Source organism: Balaenoptera acutorostrata, chromosome 15 (assembly GCF_949987535.1).
Source record: "Balaenoptera acutorostrata chromosome 15, mBalAcu1.1, whole genome shotgun sequence".
NCBI classification, from domain to species: domain Eukaryota; kingdom Metazoa; phylum Chordata; class Mammalia; order Artiodactyla; family Balaenopteridae; genus Balaenoptera; species Balaenoptera acutorostrata.
In genome coordinates, this window is record NC_080078.1 from 10,214,467 (window position 1) to 10,242,041 (window position 27,575).

The 27,575-nt window shown below is 56.8% G+C and overlaps 1 protein-coding gene across 4 annotated transcripts in view; it reads left to right on the top strand.

The window, feature by feature from the left end:
* GTF2IRD1 (GTF2I repeat domain containing 1) overlaps nt 1-27,575 on the top strand; it is a 113,763-nt gene that overhangs the window by 17,891 nt on the left and 68,297 nt on the right. For 3 of the 4 annotated variants that reach the window (XM_057529778.1, XM_057529779.1, XM_057529781.1), the window contains exons 2-6: nt 17,563-17,691; nt 20,396-20,537; nt 23,380-23,535; nt 25,352-25,535; nt 26,351-26,661. In XM_057529778.1, coding sequence (XP_057385761.1) covers nt 17,569-17,691; nt 20,396-20,537; nt 23,380-23,535; nt 25,352-25,535; nt 26,351-26,661 — 916 coding nt within the window. In that variant the 5' untranslated portion in view covers nt 17,563-17,568. The remainder of the gene's footprint in view (nt 1-17,562; nt 17,692-20,395; nt 20,538-23,379; nt 23,536-25,351; nt 25,536-26,350; nt 26,662-27,575) is intronic. The other variant, XM_057529780.1, reaches the window with a different exon arrangement.

A 27,575-nucleotide genomic window follows, 5' to 3' on the forward strand; every position in this document is an offset into this window, starting at 1 on the left:
TTTACAAAACGCAGAAGAGGAGAGGAGAGAAAGTCACTTGTGGATGCCGCCCACCGAGATGAAATGTCTGGAGTCTCCATCCCAGGCTTTTCCGCGAGGTCATTAGTCTGTATGCTGCCGGTTTCAGCCCCGGTGGGGCACTTAGGTTGTCTGCCATTTCCCTTTTTTGTGTGTTGGCGTGTGTATTTACGGATGTAGGACATGCTTTGGTGAAACGTTTTTGTACATAAATCTTTGTGTTTTGGATAATTTTCTCAGGATAAATTGTTAGGGAATTCCCTGGCTGTCCAGTGGTCAGGGCTTCACACTTTCACTGCCTAGTTCAGTCCCTGGTCGGGGAACTAAGATCCCGCATGCCTTGCGGCTCGGCCAAGAGAAAAAAAAAAGAGGATAAATTGATTAAAGGAGTGGGTCAAAGGGAGGGAACTTGGTTAAAGCTCTGGAGACGTTTCAAGGCAACTTTCTTGTATGTTGCGTAACTGGGGATCCCAAACCTGTCTCTTCAAAGCGGTTTATTGAGGGGGGGAAAAAGCTATTTATTACGTCAGCAGCTCGATAAGTGTTAGAAAGCAAGTCACCCAGGTGACTACCCAGATCAAGTTCAGAGCAGTCCCAGCCCCCCCAGAGGCCTCTATCGTGCCCCCTTCCAGCAACCACCCCACCCCACTTCCCTGCCAACATGACCACCATCCCGACCTGTAACGTCAGAGTTTGGCCTGCGTTTGAACCGCACATTAAAGGAATCCTACAGCGTGACCTTTCGCACCTGGATTCTTTGATCGTATTGGAGAGACTCTGCCGTGGCATGGCGTGTAGCTGAGTTTGTTCATACATCTGATGTCTTTTTCAACAGGCCAGGCATCAGGGAGCATGCATTGGAGGCAAACACATGGGCAACGCACTGAAAGCAGGATACCACCTGAATTATTGCCCATTTTCAAAGATATAAAGTGTGTCTCCCTAAAGGCCCTGCTCTGGTGAATAAGAAAGACTCTGCAACCAGCACAGCACTTAAGCTCATGGGAGAGCACGCCGTGTTATGGGATGAACTTGCACTGAGTGTGCAGGGATCTGGGGTACAGTCCGTCCCCTCTGGGCCTTGGTTTCCCCAGAATGCACGTGGAGGTGGTCGGATGGGGGTCCATCCAGCTCTGAGTGCTATGACATTGTATACTTAGAAGCACTAAGAGTTTCTTTTCTAAAGTGGGTGAAGTTTGGTCTCGCGATCCTATTTACCAACTTGCCTCACTTTCTACATAAAGTGAATGCGAGCTGTCTTTGACCTCTGCCCACATTACCCCAAGGCCAGGTGACTTGACGGAAGGATCTTTGCAGATGGTGCCCGTCTCTCCTTTAAAAGCTTGCACAGACCCTCTGTAAGAGGCCTTGATAAGTGGGCAACTTCCACTTGAAAACCCCCAGGGATGGGGAACCCCGGGGCCCACGAGGCTCCTGGTCTTCCATTTGGGGACAGCCCTCCCAGTGGGGTAGCTTTTCCTGTGTTGAGTCAAAGCCTGTATCCCTGTAACCTCTCCCAGTGTGACATGAATGCACATGGACTAGTGTGGGGCTTCAGGAGCCAGTCATGGAATCAAAGACTGGGGAGATGATGGGCATCACCAGGCCTGGCATCATGGGCCCCCTTGATAGCGCTCGGTAAATGGTAGGAGCTACTGTTAGTGTTCTTATTACTTTTTTTTTTTTTTTAAAGGCAAACTTTTTTTTGTTGTTTTTTTAAAAATAATTAATTAATTAATTAATTTTTGGTTGTGTTGGGTCTTCGTTTCTGTGTGAGGGCTTTCTCTAGTTGTGGCAAGCGGGGGCCATTCTTCATCGCAGTGCGCGGGCCTCTCACTATCGCGGCCTCTCTTGTTGCGGAGCACAGGCTCCAGATGCGCAGGCTCAGTAGTTGTGGCTCACGGGCCCAGTTGCTCCGCGGCATGTGGGATCTTCCCAAACCGGGGCTCGAACCCGTGTCCTCTGCATTAGCAGGCAGATTCTCAACCACTGCGCCACCAGGGAAGCCCCCTTATTACTTTTTAATTGTGGTAAAATACCCATCACGTAAAACTTACCATCTTAACCATATTTAAGTGTACAGTTCAGTGGCTTTAGGTACATTCACATCATTGTGCAACAAATCTCCAGAACTGTTTTCTTCTTCCCAAACGGAAACTCTATCCCCCTTGAACACTAACTCCCCCTCCCCCCTCTCCCCAGCCCCTGGCACCCACCATGTGACTCTGCCTCTGTGAATTTGACTACTCTGGGTACCGCTTATAAGTAGAATCACACGGTATTTGTCTTTCTGTGACTGGCTTGTTTCTCTTGGCCTAATGTCCTCAAGGTTCATCCATGTGGTAGCAGGTGTCAGAATTTCCTTTTTAAGGCTGCATAATATTCCATTGTATGTATAGACCACATTTTCTTTATCCATTCATCCGTCAGTGGACACTTGGCTATTGTGAATAATGCTGCTATGGACATAGGTGTATAACTAGCTCTTGGAGACTGATAATAATAATATTAATAAAATAATTATTTTTAATTATTATAAATTATTATTATAATAAAATAATAATATTATTTTATTATTATCAACATTGCTATGATATAGGATCTCAAACCTGGGATGGTTCTGAGAAGTCACCTCTTTCGATCCCTCCTTCAGTGCTTGAGTTGGTCCATCCAGTATCCTGCTGAGACTTCTTCCGGCCTTGGATGCATGCCAGGGGTGGGATGAGAGCCCTACTACCTTCTAACACCTCTGACCATCTGAGTGCCAGGAACTGGGGTGGCATAGGGTGGAGGAAAGAGGCTTTGTGAGAGGGATCATGGTAGAGGGAAGTTCAACCAGCCATCCCCTCTGTCTCCAGTTGACCCACTGGAAGGAAGCAGGTGGGGGCTTTGACAGGAGAAACTCGAATTTGATGCTTGGGCCAATGTTCCTCCATGGCAAGGATTAGGGGACGGCGATATTTATCAGGAGAGTCTTGGAGACTGAGGTCTATAAGAATAGATTCCATTTCAACTGACAGGAGTTAATCCCTCAACAGTGCAGTGAGGTGTATCCGATTTGCCCTGTTTTCCAGATGAGGAAAGCAAGGTTTGGGGAGGTGAAATAACTTGCTTCCTGGAAGGAAGGGCTTTTTCTCCTTGAACGGTGCCCGGCACTGGGGCTTTTTAAAGGTTATTGGATTGATTTATTTTTGTTTATTTATATCCCACCTTATTTCAGAAGGGATTTGAAAGATTCATAAAGAAACATAAACTATATAGCAAGATGGTTGGAGGACTTCCCTGGTGGTCCAGTGGTTAAGACTTCGCCTTGAATGCAGGGGGTGCAGGTTCAATCCCTGGTTGGGGAACTAAGATCCCACATGCCTTGCGGCCAAAAAACCAAAACATAAAACAGAAGCAGTATTGTAACAAATTCATTAAAAAATTTTAAAAAGACAGTGAAAAACAAAGGTTGTGGCCTGACACGGAAGCAGAAGTGAGTCTAAGTTTGATGAAGATGCGTGCCGTGGGGTCTGTTTCCATTAGGACTGTGTTCAGTTGCAAGTAATCTGATAAACAGAGACTTAAGAAGTGAGGGTTGGGACTTCCCCGGTGGTCCAGTAGTAAAGAATCCATCTCCCAGTGCAGGGGATGCGGGTTCAATCCCTGGTTGGGGAACTAAGAGCCCACATGCCGCAGGGCAACTAAGCCCTCGAGCCGTGACTACTGAGCCCGCGCACCACAACCAGAGAGGAGCCCGCGCACCACAACCAGAGTGAAGCCCGCGCCACAACGAAGAGCCCACGCGATGCAATGAAAGATCCCACGTGTCGCAACTGAGACCTGACACAGCCATAAATAAATAAATAAATAAATAAATAAATAAATAAATACAGAAACATATATTAAAAAAAAAAAAAAAGTGAGGAGTTTGTTTTCTCCTATAATGAGAAGTCTGGAGGCAGGTGGCCCAGCCCTGGGGCAGCCTTCTGGGACTTCAGGGAGACCAGTGGCTTCCCTCCCCTGGCTTTTCCATCCCAGGTGGTGGCTTTGGTCATCCTGAGGTACACGGGACTGTGGGCCACCAGGCAGCAGGTGGAAGGGGTGGGGCAGCCAGTACCTGCTCTGTGGGCAGGAGAGAAGAGGGTTGAGTGAACCAGCTACACCATTGGCCACAGAATCCTAGATTCTTCCTGCGGGTCGATCACCAAATGGGATGGCCACTCTCTAGTCGCCAGTTGCAAAAGGAGTGTTGGTCTGTTATAAAATAGACCAGGAGGCAAAAACAGATGGATGATTTTTTTCTTTGGTCCCACTATGAGGCTTGCAGGATCTTAGTTCCCCAACCAGGGATTGAACCCGGGCCCTGACAGTGAAAGCACCGAGTCCTAACCCTTGGACTGCCAGGGAATTCCCCAAAGGGGTGATTTTTACAACTGGTAAAGGTTGACTTAACTAGGATGCTACAAGAAAAAGAAACCTCCACTGAACGAGCCTTATGAAACGTGGGCTTTTATTATATCCAGCCTGAAGCCCGGAGGTGGCAGGTCCAGATCATGAGCGTCCAGGTTCTTCCACGGGTCTGCTCTGCTGTCCTCTGCATGATGGCTTCACCTCTTGTGCTGGCTCCTCTCGCGGTCCTCAGACAGCTGTCACGGTTGGGGGTGTCACATTCAGACCATCCTGAAATCCTCGTTTCAGTCCCTTTCTAAGAGCAGGGAAAACTTTCCTAGAAGCCTCGTGTCTCCGTGGCCAGAAGTGGGTTCCATGCTTCTCCTTAAACCAGTCCCAGGTGAGGGAATGGGATTGCCTTGACCTAAGCCTCAGGGCGTCACCAAAATTTGCTGCCCCGGGTGTGAATTTAGGTGCCAGGACCTAACGGGGGCTCTGTTAGCAGGGAGGAGGGAAAGGACCGGGGTCAGAGGTGGGATTGGGATTCTGGTGTCTCGACCGCAAATCTGGGCTGCCTTCCATTGTACTGTGGCCAGTGTAAGACCCCCTCCAGCTGCCCCGCTGGTGTGGAAGTCAGGGCGGTGGCCTGCTTTATTCTCTGCCAGCTGCAGCGATGGGTGGACAGTGGGGAGGGGGCGAGAACTCAGGGCCCCAGGTAATTCCATCCCCACTGGGGAGCCCCTGGGACAGGAGATCCCATGGTGGGTAGGGCTGCTGGGGAGAAGGGATGCCCCCCCCCCCCAGGAGGGGAGAAATTTCTTTTTGTTTGTTCTCTCAAGCTTCTTTTTCAAGAAACACAGGCATATGGCAGCGGATGGTGCGGGGGCCGTGTTTGGGTGGTGTGTGTGCTCTTGCCTTTGGCGTGGTGATAGTATTTTTCTCCACTGGCTCCAGTGCCCAGCTAGTACATCGGGCATTGAGACTTGAGTCAAAGGTGCTCCCCTGGCATCCGGAAGAAATCCAACTCTTTCCAGTGGTGGCTCCTGGCATTTCCTATAGGGACGGGATGGGAGAACTTTCCAGCAAACCCAGGTCTGAGCTCTGTAGAAGTCTGAACTGAGGAATGTGCATCCGGGAGGTTGAGGATGTGGACTGGGGTTTGTGAGGGGGACGTGGTGAGTGAAGGGGTCCTGGATTCATTCCTGAGGCTGCTGTAACAATTACCATAAACTTAGTGCCTTAAAACAACCGAATTTTTTTTCTTATAGTGTGGGAGACCAGAACCAGAATCAGTACCACTGGGTCAAAATCAAGGTGTCAGTAGGGTTGTGCTATCTCTAGGGGCTCTCAGGGAGACTCTGTCCCCGCCTCTTCCGGCTTCTGGTGGCTGCTGGTATTCTGTGGCTTGTGGCCGCATCACTACAGTCTTGAAGGCCGGCATCTTCCCATCTCTCTCTGCTCTGTCTTCATGTGGCCTTCTGTGTGGGTCAAATCTCCTTCTGCCTCCTTATAAGGATACATGTAATGGCATTTAAGGCCCACCCAGATAATCCAGGATAATCTCCGCATTGCAAGGTCATTAATTTAATCACATCTGCGAAAGTGATTTTTCCATATAAGGTGACATTTCAGGCTCCAGGGATTAGGACATGACTGTCTTTGCGGGGCCTTTTCTGGGCCTACCACAAGTCCTTAAGGGCAAATTTGAGCAGCTGTTCTTATAGAAGGGCTCTCTGGTAATATATACCAACCAGGAAGAGGGGGTGGGTGGAAATTCCCAGCTTACCCCCGTTTCTCTTCCCATCTCAGCTCTGCCCCACACTGGGGGCAACCTTGCACACATGCCTGTGGACACCCTAAACATGTACCCAAGTTCCATTCACCCTCCCAAACAGCTGCCCCCTGGGGATGCACCTGCACCTGCATGGTCTGCCCTCAGGTGTATCAGTTACCTATCACTGCATAACAAATAGCCCCAAACTTAGCAATGTCAAACAACAGTCGTTTCTCATTTTATCTCTCACAGTTTGGGATTTGACTAGACTCAGCTAGATGGTTCTTGTTCGAGGTCTCTCCTACAATTACAGTCAAAAGATGGCTGGGGTCGGGGTTGTCTCAAAGACTTCCTTACTCACGAGGCTGGTGCCTGGCCTGGGAAAGAGCTGGGGCTCCTCAGGCATCTCTAGATCCACTCAACCTGTGAAGCACAGTGGCTTCAGGACAGCCAGACTGCTTATATGTTGACCCAGAGCTCTGATGTTGAGTGTCTCCAAGAGAGCAAGATGCCAGGAGAAACCAAGCGCCCTTTGGGACCTGGCCTTGGAGGTCAGGGTGGCATCTCCAGAACATCTGTTGGTTAGAAGTGAGTGATTAAGGGACGTCCCTGGTGGTCCAGCAGTTAAGACTCCTCGCTCCCAGTGCAGGGGGCCCGGGTTCCATCCCTTGTCAGGGAACTAGATCCTGCGTGCCGCAACTAAAGATCCTGCATGTCACAACTAAAGATCCTGCACATGGCAATGAAGAGCCCCGTGAGCCACAGCTAAGACCCGGTGCAGCCAGATTAATTAATTAATTAATTAATTTTCTTAGAAAAAGAAGGGGCTTCCCTGGTGGCACAGTGGTTGAGAATCTGCCTGCCAATGCAGGAGACACGGGTTTGAGCCCTGGTCTGGGAAGATCCCACATGCCCAACTACTGAGCCTGCGCGTCTGGAGCCTGTGCTCCGCAACAAGAGAGGCCGCGACAGTGAGAGGCCCGCGCACTGCGATGAAGAGTGGCCCCCGCTTGCCACAACTAGAGAAAGCCCTCGCACAGAAATGAAGACCCAACACAGCCATAAATAAATTTTAAAAAAAATTAAAAAAAAAAAAAAGAAGTGAGTGATTAAGGCCCATATTCAAGAGGATGGGAATTGGATGTCACCATTGGATGGGAGAAGTGTCAAAGAATTTGCCATCATGTTTAAAGCCACCTTGGGTGGACACACCAGAGAAGAGGCCCCCTGGGGGTCCAGAACGGGGAGTTGCTTGCCCAGTGGATTCCAGGGTCTGAGTGCCCGGAAGGTGGTCTGGGGCAGATACGGGCTCGTGGCGGGGTATGTCCTCTTAGGCTTGTAGGCTGCTTGCCCCTTGGACCAGGGCTGGAGCAGGACCTCTGAAGTGCAGTCCCAGGCTCTGAGGTCAAGGGTGGGATTCCTACTAGACAGTCCCAGAACGTGACCGTGGTCTGTGTTGAAAGTGCTTCAGCCATCTGCCCTCCCAGCCTCACTGACGACCCTGAGCCACATCATGCTTGCTAGTGACTCGGGGTCTTTGCCTGTGCCACCTCCTGTCCAGGGTGCTCCCTTCCTCCCCACCCACCTTGTTCATGCCTCCTGATTGTTTCAAACCTGCAGAAACAGCCCCTCCCATCAGACACCTTTCCAGGCCTTTGTGTACCAGGCCGGTACTCAGCAGGCCTGGGGGGCACACAGGAACTGGTGGTCTCATGGGGGCCCAGACACCTCTGCATCCTAGCTGAAGGAGAGTTGCAGGGTTGGAGGGAAGAAGGAGCTGTGGGTGCCCAGACGAGGGGCAGCAGGCCAGCCTGGAGGGTCAGGACATGCCTGACCACAGCAAAGAGTGAGCCAGGCAGAGGGAAGGGTGTCTCTTCTGAAGGGCACAGGGGTGCTACGGCCCAGAAGCCAGAGGTCAGGCATGTCCAGGGGCCTGTAGGCTGGTGTGTTGGGCACCAGAGGGAGGGCAGCGAGGCTGGGATCAGGGATCAGTTCATCTCCTGGTGTAGCAGTGACTTTGGACAGGACGGTGACCCCCGAGGGCAAGGTTTGTGTCCTGTTCATCTGTGTGTGTGGCACTGCTGGGCCTGGGCTTGGGTTGGTGCCTTCTCTCTGACTGTCTCCCTACGGGGGGAGCCCCAGCAGGACTTGCATTAGCATACTTGCGTGTGCACCTGTGATGTGGGTAAGTGTGTGTTTGGGTTGCTAGTGCTCACACTCACCTGTGGGTCAGAGATGTGTTTGTCAGGTACACTCTCTCTCCCCCTTGCCCCATTCCAGCAGAGGTCACTGAGCAGCCACTCTCATTTTAGTGTTGACACTTAGTGAGTACAACCAAACGCTTCCCCTTACTCATAGAGTGAGTGTTATGTATCTCCAAGCCATGCTCCTTGCCTATGCCTCTCTCTGCAGAAATGCGAATACTGTCTGTCCATTTGTGTTCTCAGAGAACTCCTATTCCCCCTTCAAAACCCTTCTCAACAATCATCAACTCAGGAAAATCTTGTTTGGAAACCCTGACTCCCCCAAAGCTAAATAAACAGAAATTGTTTAAATAAAAGGAGGGGGGAACTTCCCTTGTGGTCTAGCGGTTAAGACTCTGCACTCCCAATGCAGGGGGCCTGGGTTTGATCCCTGGTCAGGGAACTAGATCCCACATGCTGCAACTAAAGATCCCGCGTGCCACAACCAAGACCTGGCACAGCCAAATAAATAAATAAATAAATATTTGATAAACAAACAAATAAAGAGAGGAGGAGCCCTTTTCCCCCATATCAAGCCCTGTTGCCTGGGTGAGCTTCTCCGCTTATTCTCATTTCATGGTTCTGTAATTTTTTTTAAATTAATTCATTTATTTTTGGCTGTGTTGGGTCTTCGTTGCTGCATGCGGGCTTTCTCTAGTTGTGGCGAGCCGGGGCTACTCTTCATTGCAGTGTGCGGGCTTCTCATCACGGTGGCTTCTCTTGGTCTGGAGCACGGGCTTTAGGCGTGCGGGCTTCAGTAGTTGTGGCACATGGGCTCAGTACTTGTGGCTTGTGGGCTCTAGAGCGCAGGCTCAGTAGTTGTGGCGCATGGGCTTAGTTGCTCCACGGCATGTGGAATCTTCCCAGACCAGGGCTCGAACCCGTGTCCCCTGCATTGGCAGGTGGATTCTTAACCACTGAGCCACCAGGGAAGTCCCTGGTTCTGTAATTTTTTGTGGACCGGTCCTGTGAGCTCTAGGAGGACAGGCACGGCTGTCTGAGTCATTTCCAGGAGGTGTTAAGTAAACAAACTGAGGAGAAAGGAGGCCCGGGAAGCATCTCCCCTGGGGCCTCCCCACAGGTGGCCAGACCTCCAGCTTCTGCTGAGTTGTTGTAGGCTGCCCGCCCCCGCCCGCCCCCCCCACCAAGAGCACATTGCCTTGGGACTTTGACCCCACTGATGGCCAGGTGGAGGTGTGCTCTCTGTTCTTCCCAGTGTGGCCTTGCTGGGTGGCTGATAAGCACCCAGTGTAGCCCTCGGGGTTCAACAAATGTGTGTGGAAAGGAAGGAGGGGCGCCCAACACATGTGCCCCTGATACTGGGGGACCCGGACGTGCCGGCACGTGGGAGGAGGGCTTGGGCTGCTGCAGACCCGGCCCGTGGGTAGCCCGTTGCTCGCCACCCCCTAGATAGGCCGCTCGCAGGAGGGCGGGTGGCGTTTGTTTCTTGGTTCACCCCCAAGCCAGCAGGGACAAGTGACCCTCCCCAGCCTGGTGAGGCCAGGCCTCCTGGTCTCACTCTGACGGGTGGCTACTCTTGTTCTGTGTGTGTCATACACACACTCTCTTTTTTTTACCCATCCCCATGCTGACACATGAATGCTCACTCACACTTCTGCCTCTTTCAACACGTACTCCTCAACCCCTGGGGAGACTTGAGGGATGTGGGATTCCCAGCTGGGCCACTGTCCAGGGAAGGAACCTGTAAAAGGTGGCCCTGGGCTCTGGGGACAGGCTCGCTTCCTGCAGGCCCAGGAAGGAGACATATACCCTCCTGGCAGGAGTTTCCTTACCTGCGCCTGCCCTGGGGTCCCACGGGCAGGGAAGCAGGGTGCAGGGTGGACCCCCTTCTCTGCCAGCCGGGCTGAGCCCCTCGATCTGTCGCTGCTCCAGAGGGAAGTGAGTTGAAGGCTGCGTCGTGGGGTGGAAGGAACCGGGATTAGTCGGCGTGATCTGGACTCAGGTCCTGGCTTTGCCACATCCTGGCTTTGGGACGCTTGAAACTCGAAATCCTTCTCTGTAGGATGAGGGTGGTTGTGAGAATTAACCGTGCATCGTGGCCTAACCAGTCCTGGGCACCTGGGGAGCAGTGTTGTGGCTTCTTCCCTCCCTCCCCTGGGCACCTGCTGTTCTGGCTCTGGCCCACTTTGCGTGTCCTCTGCGTGCGGCCCCGAGTCCCTGGGCTCATGGTGTGGAGGGCCAGCGCCTGGGCTCCTGTGGTCAAGTGCACAAGCCCTGCCCTGGTTCCTGTCTGCCCGGCTCCAGCCAGGAGTGGGGCCAGCCCACCAGTCTCCTCAGCCACCTGGCTGTCCTGTCACCGTGCCTGGGGTTCCACCCTTAGCCCCGTTCCTCTGAATTAGGAGTCCTGCGCCAAGGAGCAAAAAGAGAAGGGACTGGGAGTGTCAGATGTCCCTGATCTCATCCTGGCTTCATCACTGACTTTGAGCAAAAATGTGCAGCCTCTGGGACTTGTTTTTTTCACCCTTAAAATGGACCCAGTTCCCTCCATCCTGCTGCGCTCCAGGGGTGGAGGTCACAGGTGTCAGCGTGCTCGTAAACAGGCACTCCCAGGGGAGGTGGGCAAGAGGATGGCTCTTCAGCCAGGGAGAGGAAGAGGGAGCTGGCAGGGGAAGCAGGGCAAGGAGGGAAGGGGCGTGCGGGGTGCTGAACCCCTGGATGAAGGGGGCGTCTAGGATGGTGGGTGGGGAAAGGGGGGTTTTTATGGGTTGAGCTGGGAGGTTTATCTGCAGCCCTGATTTTTTGCCTACACACCCTTCTCCCCTCCACCCCCCCCCCATCAGCTCCATCCACTTCTCCTGCGGGGCCCCCTGTCATTGGGGGAGGTCAGGTTCCCTCCAGAGTGAGCACCTGTCTTCCCAAGGGCCCAGGCCATGGGCAGCAGTAAGAACAAGTTCCAGGACAGTCCCCCCTTAGCCTCTCAGTGGCCCAGTGTGGGGTGTTTAGGATTGGAAACCCCAGCCCAAGTGCTGTCTCCTCACCCTCGCCCAGGGCCCGGGGGAGTGGCCTTTCTGGGCCCGACTGCCATGGGGGCCTCCCTCCCGGGGGCAAGTCTGCTTTGAGTTGGGGCAGCGGTGACTCAGCCATGGACACAGCACTCAGCTAATCTTTGGCTCAGGGACCGGGAAGGCCTCCACCTCTCGGTGGCCGGCAAAGCTGCCACTGTCTGGGCCAGGAATCCCGGACAAGTGTAGGAGGCAGGCGGCGGGCAGAAAAACTGAGTTGCTTGGAAACATCCCCAGAGATCGTCCAGGCCCTGTACCTGACTGCGTGTCAGAATCTCCCAGGGGCTGAAAAATACAGCGTCCAGGGCCTGAGGTAGACTTGTCACCTCAGGGCTTCTAGGGGGTGGGCCCCAGGAAGCTGGGAGCTGGACCGGCAGGTGTTGGCGGCAGCTGGGCCACCTGCTCGCCTCACTCACAGATGGGCAAAGGGAGGCTGGAAAGCCGGGTGATGGGGCAGGTGTCTCACAGCAGTGTCCCTGCAGACCGGGGACCCAGATCTTCCCTCCACCTGCCCCAGCTCTGCGTTTTGGGGCTTCATAAAACAAGGTTGTCCCCTCCGGTCCCCGTGTGACCTTCAAACACATCAAGAGAGTGGCTTCCTCCCCTCCTGGGATCTCCTGGATGAAACAGCCCTGCTTCCTCCTCTGGGAGACCCTCCCCCTTTGTCCCCTCCCCTGAGGAGCCCCCAAGCCTGCCTCTCATCTCTAAGTGAAATTGGATATTTTGGACCCAAGGGCAGGACCTAATGTCCATGGCTTTGCCTTCCTTATTGGTGTCTGTCCTTGTCCTCAGTGGCCGAGAGGGGCATTTGGGCTCCCGGTTCTGCTGGTCCCTGTGTCATGGGGAGACCCACCATCCTGCTTTGCCTGGGACTAAGGGGTTTCTGTACTAAACGCAGGAAGGTCCCAGGCAAACCAGGGCGAGCTGTTCAGCCTGGCTGAGCATCAGCTGTAGATTCGATCGGCCGGTCTTCCTGCTCCCCGCGTCCTGGCAGGTGTGGGGAGTACAGTCCTCATGGTGCATGTTGACGGGAGAGGACCGGGCTTGGTGACAGAGGGACAGATGGACGGAGCTCACGCTCACTACCGTCTGTGATGGAGTGATGATATAGCAAGGAAGGCGGCTCACGTTCTGACAGGCGTCGAGGCGGTGCTGCTGCTGCAGGTCCTGGGACCGCACTTGGAGGAGCACCTGTGCAGGACACCTGTCCGACCCAGCAGCCTCCCTCATTTTCAGTTCCTGGACTGTTCCTCCTTCGTGATCCAAATACATCCAAAGTTGCAATCCCCCACGTTACCTTTTTATTTTGAGAGCCAGGCAAGGCCAGCGTTGTCAGACCACCCTGCTTATAGCTTGCAAACATCCTGGCTCCCACCCAAAGTGGCTGACCATCACACTTGTTGTCAGTTCCCCAGATATTTTTGTTTTTGGCCACTCCACGCGGCCTGCGGGATCTTAGCTCCCCGATCTTAGTTTCCCTGACCAGGGATCGAACCCGTGCCCTCTGCAGTGGAAGCTCAGAGTCCTAATCACTGGACGGCCAGGGAAGTCCCCGTTTCCCCGACTATTTGTTGAGTGTCCCTGAAAACCCAAGCAGGTGCTCAAGGCAGTGAAAATATGGTAAACCTGGCAGCCTCTGGTCTCCCAGAGCCACATTCCAGGTGGGGAAATCTGGCAGGAAGCACGTGAACAGGTCACTTCGGATGTTATGAAGGAAATAAACGAAGAGAGGAGGGCAAGGGGTGGGGGCTGCCGCCTGGCTGCGGGGTCAGGGAAGGCGCAGAGGACCCGGTGGTTGGGCTGAGGCCTGATGGGGCGAAGGGGGCAGCGGGAGGAGACGGGGACCGGGCAGAGCCTTCCGCGCAGGAGGAGCCGCGAGTCCGAGGCCCCAGAAGGGAGCACACAGTGTGTTTTGGGGACAGAAAGAGGGCAATGCTGGAGCCCAGCACAGAGCGGGGAGGGCAGACAGGCCCAGGTCACACGGGCCTGCAGCGTGGGGAGGTGGCATTCTGCCTGCGGTGGGAACCCCCTGGAAGCTTCTTAGCGGGAGCGCCACGTGAGACTGATGTGGCAGCTGTTTGCGGGGGGACCGTGGGGGCAGGAGGAGGGCAGGGAGGTTAGTGACGGGCCACTGTCCCCACGTGGGTGAGCGAGGATGGTGGCCTGGACAGGGAGGCGGCGAGAAGCGGGCAGACCTGGGTGCATCCTGGAGCCGAGCTCGCAGGACTCTCCCTGGATTGTTTCAGGGACGTGGGAGAAGAGAGCCGGGGGTGAGGCCTCAGTGTCAGCCTGCATCTGAGCTGATGGCAGGAGAGGAGCGGATCTGAGCGGGGAAACGCGGGCTGTGTTCCGTTTGGGTTGCTTGTTAGACGTTGAACAGGAGACGGGGAGGAGGTAGCATCTCAGGAGCCGGGGGAGGGGAGAGAGAAACGGAGAGTCACCAGTATACAGGTGACATGGAAGCCGCGAGATTGCCTCGCAGCGAGGGAGGGAGTTGGACGGGGTTGAGAAGAGGGCCCAGGGCCCTCCAGTGGTCAGCGGTCAGTGCCAGGAGGGACGTGGCCGGGAGGTGGGGGGGAAGCCAGGTGTGTGGCCCTGGGCAGCCCTGGGAGAAGGGTTTGGGGAGGGATACTCCCAGCTCCCTGCTGCCTCTCGGCCCTCGTAGGCCTCACCCCCCCAGGAACCCGGGGGTGGGTGAAGTCCCTTGTCACTGAGGGCTTCCTGGCCACTTGTGCCCCAGGTCAGGCGCCAGCCACCCGTCACCCAGGATGTCACTTCTGATATCCTCTCTCAGGTGACACAGAGCAGCCCTTAGCTGCCTCCAGCCTCGCCCGGCCCCTTGTCCTCGGCTTGCTGGTGTGTGGCATGTGTGACCGCTCAGGCAGTGGCCTCTCTTCTTGCCATCCACTCCCTCTGGGGACTTTCTCCTGTTCGTTTTTTGGGCACTTGCCTCCTGGTTAACTCGCATACTTTGCGCTCTGTTCTGTGTCGTTTGTTGGTTTCATTGGGTGGTTTTCTTCTCCCTCGTTTTCAGATTAGAAGTAGCTCCACCTTACAAATGAGAAAACGGGGGGTTTAGGTGGTTGGTCCAATGTGGTCCTGGCAGCCCCAGGCCTGGGTCTCACCGTGTGCGTGGTTCACGGCTCGTGGCTCCCAGCCCAGCGCTCTGGCCCCCCTGTTCCACCCGCAGCAGCTCCAGCCACGGGGACCTGCCCCTCTCTCCGAGGCCCGGGAGGGTCTTCTCCTGCCCTCCTACCCAAACGCACCCACCTGCCTAGGGCTCGGCCTCCTTGGGCTCCGGCTGCAGACAGAGCGGCCTGGGAGCCCAGATGGACCGGAGTCAGGGGATGGCCCACAGCCCGGCCCCCTCCTCCTCCCTCCCTGAGTCCCTGGCTCCTTCCTAAATGGATTAGGACCTTTGCCGGAAGGAGCCAGGAGCCGTCTGGGGCGACCGGAGGCCAGGGCTGGAGCGCTGTCTGGTGCCTCCTGCTTTGCCCTGATTCGATTTGGGCTCCAGCAGCTGGGAGGCTGGCAGCCTGAGGCCTTTCTGGAAGTGGCTCAAGGGACTGGGGTGCAGGGGGTGGCTGAGGGGAGGGGGCAAGACTTCACGCGCCCCAGGCAGGCAAACCTCTCAGCTGGCCATGCAACAGACCTGCGATTGGGCTTCGTGCCACAGAAGGCCCCAGGCTGATGCTTGGTCCGTTAGCAGGTCCCATCCGGGGCCTGTCATACCCTCAGCATCCCTTAATAACGTGGGTTTCAAGCTTTTATTAAAAATAAGGCAACCGGGACTTCCCTGGTGGTCCAGTGGTTAGGGCTCCACACTTCCACTGCAGGGGGCACAGGTTCGGATCCCTGGTCGGGGAACTAAGATCCCACGTGCAGGCGGCACGGCCAAAAATAAATAAATAAATAAGGCAACCTAGGAGAAGAAATACATTTTATAAACATTTAGAAGTGAACCCATACACATTTTGGCCAACTGCTGACCTGGCCAGTTGTTTTTTTTGTTTGTTTGTTTTGTTTTGTTTTAATTAATTTATTTTATTTTATTTATTTTTGGCTGTGTTGGGTCTTCGTTGCTGCGTGCCGGCTTTTCTCTAGTTGCGGCGAGCGTGGGCTACTCTTCGTTGTGGTGCACGGGCTTCTCATTGCGGTGGCTTCTCTTATTGCGGAGCCTGGGCTCTAGGCATGCAGGCTTCAGTAGTTGCAGCACACGGACTCAGTAGTTGTGGCGCACGGGCTTAGTTGCTCCACAGCATGGAGGATCTTCGCAGACCAGGCTCGTGTCCCCTGCATTGGCAGGCAGATTATTAACCACTGTGCCACCAGGGAAGTCCCTGGCCTGTTATTAAAATCAGTATTTATCTACAGCCAAGTAGCCAACTTGGGCCAGGACGGAGTCCAGAGCCAAGCTCTGGTGCATCCCTAATTCCTTTGAATGTTTCCATCTCTGTCATTGGATGCGTCTCACCTTGTTATGTGTGACGTGCTCTGATTGCTGTTCCGTGTCATCGACTTTACAACCCGCTAAAAGGCTACAGTCTGTGGTTTGGACTACACTGAGCTGGACACTGGGGGTGCAGCAGTGATTGGCAGACCGGTCCCTGCCCTCGTAGAGCTTACAGTCCAGCGGGCATCTGTGGTGGCAGAAGACACTATGGACTTGGCACTGTATTAGGTGCCAGGCCCAGCCGTCACCTGCCCAGGACCTCCGACCCCCAACCCCAGTTGCATGCACAGACTCCTTTACCCCTAAGAAGCAGGGAGGGCAGGACTCACAGGCTTCCTCTGATGCCTGCAGCTCTGTTCCTCGCTCCCGCCCCTGAACTGGCCACCTGGGGCCCTTGCATGGAGCACTAGAGGGTCTGAGCCCGGGGAGGGAAACTGAGCATTCCTGCCTCTGCCCTCTACCCTCTCCTTTGCTTGGATTGGTGAGGGGACAGCTGCCCCATAGGAAGATGCTGGCACTGGGTCATCCTGTGGGTGGGCCCCCTGGACCTGATTCCTGGGGTCAGGAAAGGGAGGAGCAGGATGGATCGGGGACCAAGGGAGGCTGACCTTTGTATCTAGTGGGGTCCAGGCCCGGCTGGGTAATACAGGGCCAGCAGACTTGTTCCCTGCCTGGTGTAGCCCCGATATGACGCCCTGATCTGAGGGCGCCTCAGCAAGGGGGGAGGATACAGCTCTGTCCTCCGGGAACCTCATGACGAGGGGCAACGTCCTGTGTTGGGGAAACCTCATCTGAGATGAAGGGGCCTCTGCCCCGTGGTATCTCTCTGCACCTCTGAGATTCAGTCCTGGAAGCCAGGAAGTAGACCGAAGCTCCACGGCCTTGGGGTGGTGGCCTTCCCCCGGGGAGCATGTGACTTGATACACAGCTGTGATGGGGGGGCTCGGGGACAGGTGGGAGGCCAGGGACACCTGCCCAGCCTGGGCAGGAAGGGGCAGGAGGTGGGGCAATCCGGGGCACCTTCCCAGCAGAGGTGACAGTTAAAAGCTAAGGGGGCAGTCAGTAGATGCCGAAGGGGCCAGGGAGGGCACTCAGGGAGAACAGAACTGGTGACAGCTGAGGAACCGTGAAGGATGTCCGTATGTTTGGAGGATGGTGACACTTAGAGTGCCTAGAGCATGGGGTATAAGGAGGAGTTGAGGCGAGGGACAAGAGTCTAGAACCTTGAATACCAAGCTGAGGAGTCAAGAGCTAATGTGGGCAGTAGGGAGCTATGGAGGGTGTGTGAGCAAGGGAGGGCCATGACCAGAGGGATGTGCATGGGGAGAGTTGGATTCAGGGCCTGCCAGACAGACTGCTTGTGGGTTTGGCTCTGGGGTGCAGACTTGGGGAGACATGCCCTGGGGCACCCCCCTCTGTTTTCCTGCTGTCTGTTCCCACACCGTGTACAGGCCGTGTGCAGGCTGCTGTGTGTCCAGGCCTGTCAAAGCTCAAACCCCATCATGCGTATAAGACCCTTAGGTGAAGAGAAGGCCAGCTCTTGATTTGTCCCACCTGGGAGGTAGAGGTGGCCTTGGTGATCCCGGGGGCCTGGCGGGTTAGCGGTGGGGGCAGCCGCCACGTGTGCCGCGCCCTATGGCCCACGGCCACCTCCGCCTCCTCCTTTCCTCCATCCAGGCGACCATGGCCTTGCTGGGAAAGCGCTGCGACGTCCCCACAAACGGCTGTGGGCCTGACCGCTGGAACTCCGCCATCGCCCGCAAAGACGAGATCATCACCAGCCTCGTGTCTGCCTTAGATTCCATGGTGAGTGCCCCTGCCCGCCCCTGGAGGAGTGGGGCAGCCAGCCTTTGTAACCTCTGCCGCTCACAGGAGCCCTCGCCGACCTGGGCCTCAGTGTCCCCATCTGCCACAAGGCCTCTCTGCCGACGCCGTGGGTGGGAGGCTTAAGTGAGGTCAAGTGTGTGGAACTCCAGCCCCCGCCCCCTCGCCCCCTCACCCCGTCTTCGTTTCATCACCTCTTACAGTTGAAGTCCCATCCCTGGGATGGTCACAAGTCTCCCTCCCAGCAGGTCACGTGGAGGGTAATGTGTCACAGTGATTCATTAGAGAGCTGTCACCCCCGTTGTTAAAGCCAGGGCTGTAACTGCATCACTCCTCTGACACCCTTGCCTCCATACCTAAACCTATAGCAGTTTATCCCAAATGAGAAAATAATAGGGAATTCCCTGGCGGTCCAGCGGTTAGGACTCAGAGCTTTCACTGCCAAGGGCCCGGGTTTGATCCCCGGTAGGGGAACTAAGATCCCACAAGCCGCATGGCTCAGCCAAAAAAAAAAAAAAAGAGAGAGAGAAAATAATAATGTCATTTTTCTGTAGACTTTTCCTGGGGCAAGTTCTGTGATAGAGGGTAGGCAGGTGTCTTTAAAAAAAAAAAAAATCTGTCTGGCATCAGTTAGCTGCACCCCCTGCATTTTGGTTCAGTGAAGTTGAACTTCAGAGAGGGCAGTACTTTGCCTGATGTCACACAGCATGATCAGTTTTTAAAGTGGGCTCCCAGGGGCAAAGTCTACAGTTTCCCAAGGACAAAGGGCCTCCCTTCAGGCTATTCCAGCTACAGGCAGCTCAAGGGCTGCTTAGGTGGTATTTGGGGCAGAGGTGGTAGACACCCCTGGGAAGGCCAGCTGGGTTTGACCCCTCCCCTGTACAGAGTGGCCTTCATGAGGAGGGGGGCCCCAGGAGCTCAGCCCTCTGCCAGTAGCAGTGTTAGCTTGGTGTGGTGGTGGAGGTACAGTTGACACAGGCAGCGATGGCCAATGCCACAGCCACTAGGCACTAGCCACATGTGACAATTGATACTTAAATTGTAATTTGTGAAAATTAAACAATTCAGTTACTCCATCACACTAGCTTCATTTCAAGAGCTCAGTGGCCACACGTGGCTAGTGGCTATGGTATCAGACAGTGTAGAAATAGAACATTTTCATCATTGCAGAAATTCCAGGGTCCACTGCTGGTCTAGAGGGTGTTTCAGAGGCTCCTTGGAGGAGCCAGTGACCCTGTAGCTGTCCTGGTGGCATGAACAAGACAGGCTCCCCCCACCCTGCGACAAGGCCTTTACAGGTTTCCTAAGGGACCTCGTGGGTGACAGCGGCACTTACTTGGCAGTGACTTAACGCCGGCACCCAGCGGGCCTGGGGCCGGGTCCTCAGGCGGTCTGCAGGAGGATTGGGGCCAAAGTGCTGTCCGTTCATCGCCTCCCCCCGCCCAGTCTCAGACCCTTTTCCGGGCATTTCCTCCCGACCCCCATTCTCTGTGCCTTTGGGTGCGGCTACTCCCTGCTGTGGCCTCAGCTTCTTCAGCTGAGAAGTGACCATGCAGCGCAGGGAAGGCTGTCCTCCAGCTCTGCTGGCCACTCCTTGGAAACAGCTGAATCTGTTTGTCTTCTTTGTTATACAGTGTTGCCACAGGGCAAGGGAGCAGTGGGGTTTGGTTTTAATCTTAGAGAGCAGGAAATGAACACCTTCCCCCCCCACCCCAGGAGCTCCCAGGGGACAGTCCTGCTGGCCCTGAGATGTCCCCAGCTTCCTCACCGGAGCGACTCCAAGCCGGAGCTGGCACTAAAGGCGTGATCACGGCCCAGAGAGGTTGTAGAACCTGTCCTAGATCACACAGCAGTGGAACTGCGATTAGAAGCCAGACCTCCCGACTGTCCACAGAGCGCTAACTCAGAGAAAAACCAGCATTTATCAGGCACCGACCGTATGCCATGAGCTTTGCGGGCAGGGTTTTCCCAGTGAAGTAGGCCTGAGATGCTGGTGGTCTTGGTCGCAGGGCCCCCTGTGTTAGGGCTTCCTGTGCAGTGGGCCTGCCAATCTCAACTCTGGGGCTGCAAAAAGAACCTCTTTGCCTCATGCCCACACGGGATGCCCCGGTTTACAGATTTTTTCCCACCAACCACGCCCCATTGAATCCCCACAACAAGCCCATTGCAACTCTGGGAGCTGGGCTGCTTGCCCGCATTCTGCAGATTTGGAAATTGGGGCCCAGAGAAGGGCATGACTTGCAGGAAGAGGCTGATGCAGGATTGAAGCGTGGATCTGTCTGAGCCTTGATTCTCCTGGGACCCATCCCACCTCCTCATCCAGGACTTGGAGAGCACCCAGGATAGGATCATCCCTGAGGCTGGGGCCAGGCCTGAGGCAGGAAGCCCACCCCAGAGCAAGGAGGGCCTGGGAGGAGGAAGGGGCACAGGCCACGTGTGCCTTTGTCCTCCTCCAGCCCCTGTAACCTTGTCTTCTTCCCCTGACCTTGGCCAAGCTCTGTGGGTGTCGTTGGTTCATTCCCACTGCAGTCTAAGACCCAGAACGTTGGGAGGGTGACCTCTCCCTGGAGCTGCTGGTGGGATCTCGGGCAGCTGGGAGCTCACCTCCCACCCCCCAAAGCTGGCACTGGGGGTGTCCGGAGTGGGGGGGTCCTTCCCCCGGCTCACATCCCTGCTCCCCCTGCAGTGCTCAGCGCTCTCCAAGCTGAACGCAGAAGTGGCCTGTGTCGCTGTGCATGACGAGAGCGCCTTCGTGCTCGGCACCGAGAAGGGCAGGATGTTCCTGAACGCACGCAAGGAGCTGCAGTCAGACTTCCTCAGGTTCTGCCGTGAGTACCCGGGGCTCCGGAGGGCCAGTCCCCACCGTCCCTGAGGGGAGGAGCTCTGGCGCTTTGCTGGGTCCCTGGAGCAACACCGGGTGGCCCTGTGTGGGAGGAGGCACTGGGCAGGAGGGGCTGGTGCAAGCTTCCCAATGTGGCGTCATCAGGGGCGGCCACAGTTTTTGTTGGAGTCACACAGCAGCCCCTCGGCCGATAGAGACTCTGGGCAGGCCAGACCCAGCTGCCTCCGTGTGCTCATGGACAGAAGGGGACACTGAGGCCCAGTGCTGTGGCCCAGTTCCTGCGCGTCCCTGATGCAGGGACCGAGTGCACGTGCTCAGCTAATACTTACTGAGCGCCTGTTGTGTGCGACACCCTTTAAGCACTAACTCACTTATTACCCTGACGTCAGAGGCTGGCACTGACCCTGTTACAGTAGCAGAATCTTGGAGCCGCCTCCTGGTGGCCCGTGGGGCTGAAGTGACTGAGGACTTGTCCAGCACGTAGGAAATGCTCTAGAAACGGGAGCAGTTAAGGATGATGTGATAAACGGAGCCGCAGGCTGGGCCACGTGCTGGTGCTGTTTACTGTTCCCAGCAGGCTCGGGAAACAGTCATCACCGGTCTACAAACGAGAAAATGAGATGCAGTGAGTGTAACCAGGGGACACACAGCTGACGAGTGATGGAGGTGGAGTTTGCTCTTTCGGCTGCACCCTTTCAAAACAGGGGGGATGCAGGGACTTCCCTGGAGGTCCAGTGATTAAGACTCCGCGCTTCCAATGCAGGGGACGCGGGTTCAAGCCCTGGTTAGGGAACTAAGATCCCACATGCCACGTGGCGCAGCCAAAAAAAAAAAAAAACGAGGGACGTAGCATGGGCACCCCCGGGACCCCTGCCAAGGGGTCCTGGTCGCTCCTGGAAGAAACCAGCACCAGCACTCAGAGCTGTGAGCCGGGAGCCCCGAGGCAGAGGGGTCATTCTGAATCCCCCAACTCTTCAATGCTACCTAGGCCTTCAGGGCCCCTCATAAGCAGCCCCGGCCTCTGCATTCTCTCCTCCCAGCATCCCTGGTGCTCACCAGGCTGCACTGTGCTAAAGTGCACGTTCCCCGGCTCTGTGTGTCCCTGCTCACCACTGCCTTTTGTCCCTGCTGTTCCCCACCTGGAAGGCCCTCACTCCTCCCCTCTGCCTGGCAGATGCCTCCCCAGCCTCCAGACTGACATCCCTCCCGCTCCTGGCCCCATCGGTGCCCCTCCGCCCCAGCGCCCATGCTTGACTGCCCCCCACCCCTTGCAGCTTCCTGTGCCCTGAACTTCCATCCACGCCTGTGCCCCAGCTTGGCGGTGAGCTCCCAAGGCAGGTCGCTTTCCCTTTCATGGTGGATGAAGTCCTATGGGGTTAGAGCCTGGGCGGGCATTCTAGCCCAGATGTTGGGACTCAGAGATCTTGGGGTTAAGAGCAGGCCCTAGAGTCAGACCCCTGGGGCCACATCCTGGCTCTGCCAGCTGCTGCCTGCTGGGCCTCAGCCTCCTCATCTGTGAGAGGGGAGGACAGTGCTACCCTCTCCTGGGTCGGTCTGAGGATTAAACGAATTCATACATGGCGAGCACTTAGAACAATGCCTGGCACTTAGTTCACACTCACTACACGCCAGCTGTTGTTTTCCTCACCGTTATTACCATTTTCATTACCCGACCCCTGCCTGGGCCTCGACCCTGGGATCAGCCATTTCTTGGAAGGCTGTCCCCCCTCCGCCCGTGCTGGGGCATATCGTTACTGGGGTCCAGCCGCTTCCCCAGCCAGCCCCCTCTCCCACCCGGCCCTCAAAACCTGTACCCTCTCCAAGGTTGGGCAAGGGGCTGGACCGGTGTAGGGTGGGCAGTGGCAGGGTCCTGTGGCCCTAGATGGCCAGGCTGGGAGCCAGACTGGGGCCTGGGGAAGGTGCACCTGGCTTCCCAGAGCCAGGCAGAGCTGCTATTTATAGCACCGGGAACTTGGCTGGTTTATTTCAAGCTTCTCAGGTCCGGGAGGAGAGCACACTCCAACCTGGGAGGGGCGCCCCCAAGCCCTCTTCTCATCCCCTTTCCAGTGCAGTTCCTAGCATCTTCCCAACCCAGGGATCCACTGACACTCCCAGGCCCCCACCCTGGCCCAGCCTGGCATGAACCTGCCTCTTCCCAGTCCCTCAGCCTCCTGGTGGGGTCCCCATCGTCTCCCCATTTGGCAGAGCAGAAAACTAGGGCCTCAACTGGTTAATTCAGAAATAGGTGATGGAGGACTTCCCTGGTGGTCCAGTGGCTAAGACTCCATGCTCCCAGTGCAGGGGGCCCGGGTTCAATCCCTTGTTGGGGAACTAGATCCCGCATGCATGCCACAACTAAGAGTCCACATGCCGCACCTAAAGATCCTGCGTGCTGCAACTAAGACCCAGCACAGCCAAAGTAAATAAATAATAAATAAATAAATATTAAAAAAAGAACAGAAATAGGTGATGGAACAGACATTTGTTGAACCCCATTCTGAGCCAGCCCAGCTGGTCTCTCATGAGAGCTCACAGACTGAGGCCCAGAGAGGGAAGGGACTTGCATAAGGTCACACAGCAAGTTAGAGGTGACCAGGGACGAATGCCCTCTGCTGGGCACTGGGAACTCTGAGGTAAGCAGCCCTGGCCCTAGGCAGGGCAGTTGGGGCAGGGCTTACTCGCCCATTTATTCTTCCTTCATTCATCCACTTGCACTCCGTGTTGGGTGCCCAGCTACAGGGCTTAGCACAGGGCAGGGACGTCCCAGCTCACTGGGCTGGTGGTGTGATGAGTACTCACCATGGCCCCGCATGCTCTGTGTCCCACAGGAGGGCCCCCGTGGAAGGAGCCGGAGGCAGAGCACCCCAAGAAGGTGTCTCGGGGTGAGGGTGGCAGCCGGAACATCCCACGGTCTGCCCTGGAACATGGCTCGGACGTGTACCTTCTGCGGAAGATGGTAGAGGAGGTGTTTGATGTTCTTTATAGTAAGATCCTTCCTCATTCCATTTGGGGCCCCCAGGCGGGTGGGAGCCCCCGGCCCTGCCCAGAGGAGGAGGCCCCCTCCTGCCCCACTACAGGCCCTGGGCGGAACCTCAAGGCGTGGGTTCCTTCTCTCCCCACCCCCAGCCCTCCCTCATTCTGCATCCCCAGGCATGGCTCTTCCGTCCCAGCCCCGTTTCCTGAACCACCATCCCTACCACCCCGCCCTGGCGCTGCTCACTGCTCCCTCGCGCCTGGAAGAGGCCCCAGGCTTGCCCTCGTCTCCTCGCCACCAGCCCAGCTCCCTGCTGCCCCCACCTGCCCTGTGACCAAGGGCATCTTCCTGAAGCACAAGTCTGACCACAAAGCTCTTCCCTCCACTGCCTTCTCAGGCTCCCTATCCCCCTGGGCGTGGCATCAGACCCTACCACGGCCCGTCCCCAGCCCCCTCCAGCCATGCTGACCCACCTCCTATCCTCCTGCTCATTCTGGCTTCATTTCACACCTGCTGTGACCTTTGGGCTGACCTTCCCCTCCTCTGTCTGGTGGACGCCGCGTTGCTCTCTAAGGCTCAGCTCCAGGAAGCCCCTAGCTCTGCGCTGGGTTAAGACCTCCTCTGGGCACCCACTGTGCCCTGTGCCCTCACTCGCCTGGTTGCTCTCCAGGATCAGGGACTGTATCTGCCCTTTCTCCTGTTCCTAGCCTGCACTTCAGAGCCCAGCAACAGTGGGCGCTCAGAGGGTGTTTGTTGAATGACTGAGTGAAGGCTAACTGCCCAGCCAAGCACTTCCTTTGGGGTGGAGGAGGGGAGGGGACAGGCAGGCCTGGTCTCCCTTGGGAATGTCAGATTACAGAGTCTCTGGCCCAGTGGTGACCTCCACACTCCCTGGGTGACCTCATGCGGGTCCCTTCCAGCCCTAAGGGTCCCACCCCATGATTTTTAATTTGCTTTATTCCTTTCCCTACCGCAGCCTTTGGTTCTGTGGAGCAAAGGTCGGGGTGGGGTGGGGGGACTCCTGCCGTTGTCTAGATGTCAGGAGGAGGCCAAGAGGGGTAGGGGGCCCGGAGGCCCTGGTGGGCATGCTGGCCCCAGGGACGGGAGGACTTGTCACGCATGGTTGGCTGTGCCACTGCAGACGCTTTTGCCAGATGCAAGGTTCACGCCCCGAGCCCCCTTGCACCCCTGCTCACTCTGCCCCGACCCCCCTTGCCTGCCTCGGGCAGAATCAGAGGTGACTATGAGGGGAGGGGCTTCCTTCTGGCTCCAGGTGGGAGGCAACAGATGTCTGTGAGCCCAGACTCTCGGCCCTCCCTCCCCTCCCCGCTTCCCACGTGCTCACCAGCTTCTCATCCTGTCTCTTCTCTCTCTTCTGCTTCCTCTCCATTCCTCTCTTCCTTACCTGCCCTCCTCTCTCTCATTTTCCTTTTCCCTTCCTTCCTGTGGCTTTTTTCTTGCAGTTTCTCTCTCTCACCCCTCTCTCCTCACCTCCTGCTCGCAGCCCCGGGGCCTGCTTTCCCCTCCACCCAGATGCCCGGAGAAGAGAATGGCGGGGGCAGCAGGGAACCCCCTCGATGGGGCAGCCCCGGCCCTCAGGTGCAGGCCGCAGGCCCCTGTCCACAGGCCCTGCCGCCCCCCTCACCGCCGGCAGGGGCTTATTCTGTGGGAGGCTTGCAGTGCAGGGGCCTCTGGGGTCCTGTTTCCTGGGGGTCCGGCACCACGGGGAGTCACTCAGCACGGCCCCAGCTCCGGGGCGCGCCCGGCCCTCACCGCAGCCCGGCTGCCGCCTCATACTAGGCCCCCTCCTCGACCCCCTCCCACAGGCGAGGCCCTGGGCCGGGCCAGCGTGGTGCCGCTGCCCTACGAGAGGCTGCTCCGGGAGCCGGGGCTGCTGGCTGTGCAGGGGCTGCCCGAGGGCCTGGCCTTCCGGAGGCCGGCCGAGTACGACCCCAAGGCCCTCATGGCCATCCTGGAGCACAGCCACCGGATCCGCTTCAAGCTCAAGAGGTGAGTGAGGCAGCCCGCCTGGGAGCGGCCCGGGGCCTGGTGGCTGGACCCCGGGGGCCAGGCCGGGCCGGGCGGTGACCTGCTTCCGTGCGGGCTCAGCTGCTCGTCCGCTTGTGCTGCCCGAGGGGAGGGGACTTCAGACTCCCACAGGGGACCCTGGTTGTAAGAGCTCCCAGTCCGATGGCAGAGGTGAGGCAGGAACTCAGTCACAGAGCATGCTCTGAGCCAGGTGTGGATGTCTTCCCGGGGGGCTTCTGTGTTGCAGAGAGGCTTGGTTGGGGAGGAAATAGCACCAGCAGCACTCCAGATATCAGGAACAGCCCGTGCAAAAGCGTGGAGGCGGGAAGCCGCATTGTGGGTGCCTGCTTGGGTTGTCAGCCGAGGGCTCCATTAGGGACTGACGGGCCATGAGGTCATGGAGGCTGGGCCGGGGAGGGTACCGATCGCTGGGGCAGCCAGGAAACAGCCTGAGGGCTGAACGTGGTCCGTCAGGGCTCGGGCACCACGGCCAGTGCACGAGCCCAGGGAGGAGGGATGCGTTAGGAGGTGCGAGATGATCAGCTGCAGCTGAAAGGACGCGATTGGTGGAGAGGGGGCACAGAGGCCAGGGGGCAGGGCCCAGGTCCTCGGGTGGCCCAGCCGTGTGGCCCTGTGCACGTCACACCCCGACCCGGGCCTGCACCCCGACCTGTAAAATGGGGACTGGTCCTGCATACTTCACGGGCTGTCGTGTTCTGCAGAGGGAGGGCTCGGGGAAGACATACCCCTGGCGGGACAGGTGGGTGAAGCTGTCACGTGTCCTTTCCTTTACCCAGGCCGCTCGAGGATGGCGGGCGGGAGTCGAAGGCCCTGGTGGAGCTGAACGGCATCTCCCTGATAGCCAAGGGGTCTCGGGACTGTGGCCTGCACGGCCAGGCCCCCAAGGGGCCGCCCCAGGACCTGCCCCCAACCGCCACCTCCTCGTCCGTGGCCAGCTTCCTGTACAGCACCGCCCTTGCCAACCACACCGTGCGGGAGCTCAAGCAGGAGGCACCCGCCTGCCCTCTTGCCTCCAGTGACCTGGGCCTCGGCCGGCCCGGGCCTGAGCCCAAGGCCCCCGCTGCCCAAGACTTCCCAGACTGCTGTGGTAAGCTGCTGCTGGGACTCCCGAGCCTGGGGCGGGTGGGACAGAGGTCACTCATGCAGGGGCAGCTTCCCAGGGCAGGTCGGGGTGCTCAGGGCTGCGGGGGGCACGTCGGAGCGAGGAGCTGGGGCGGGACAGAAGGCGTGGTAGCTCGGACTCAGTCAGACCCCGGGCCTCTGCCCAGTCATCTGTGAACAGTATCCTTGGCCTGGGACCAAGAGATGCCCGAAAGGACTCCCAGGGGAGTCTATGGAGGGAGAGAGTAGACATGCTAATCAGGTACGTGCATTTAATGAGCACCTACTACCTCCACCCAGTGTGGATTAGGGGTACTGGAAACACAAGAAAAGGAACAGCTGGGCATGAGAAAGACCTGTGTCCATATTTTGGCCCCTCTACTTAATGGCTATGTGTCCCAGGGCAAATCTCTACCTCTTTGAGCCTCAGTTTCCTCATCTGTAAAATGGAGATGCCAATAGTACCTGTCTCGCTGGGCTGTTATCATGATGAAATGACAGAGCACGTTAGAAACGCACATTCTCAGGCCCAGCCACAGCCCTGCTGAATCTGGCACTTTGGGGGCGGGACGAGCCCCAGCTGCCTGCAAACTGACGAGTCCACCAAGTGTTTCCGACGGGTGCTCAAGTTTGAGAACCTCTGTATTAAAGCGCCGAGTCCAGTGCTTGGCACAGAGTAGGTGCTTATAAGTTATACTTAACTGTTATTGTTATTACGAGAAGGAGAAAAAAGGACACCCCCTCCCCTCCACAGCCATGAGGGCTGAGCAGGAGGATGGGACTTATATGCCTGAAACAAGTGTCCCCATCTGTAAAATGTGACCAGGGACGTCCTGCCCTCCCCGATCTGCCATTTGGAGAGCACACTCTGCTAAAGAATGTCTCAGGCCTCTGGTCAGG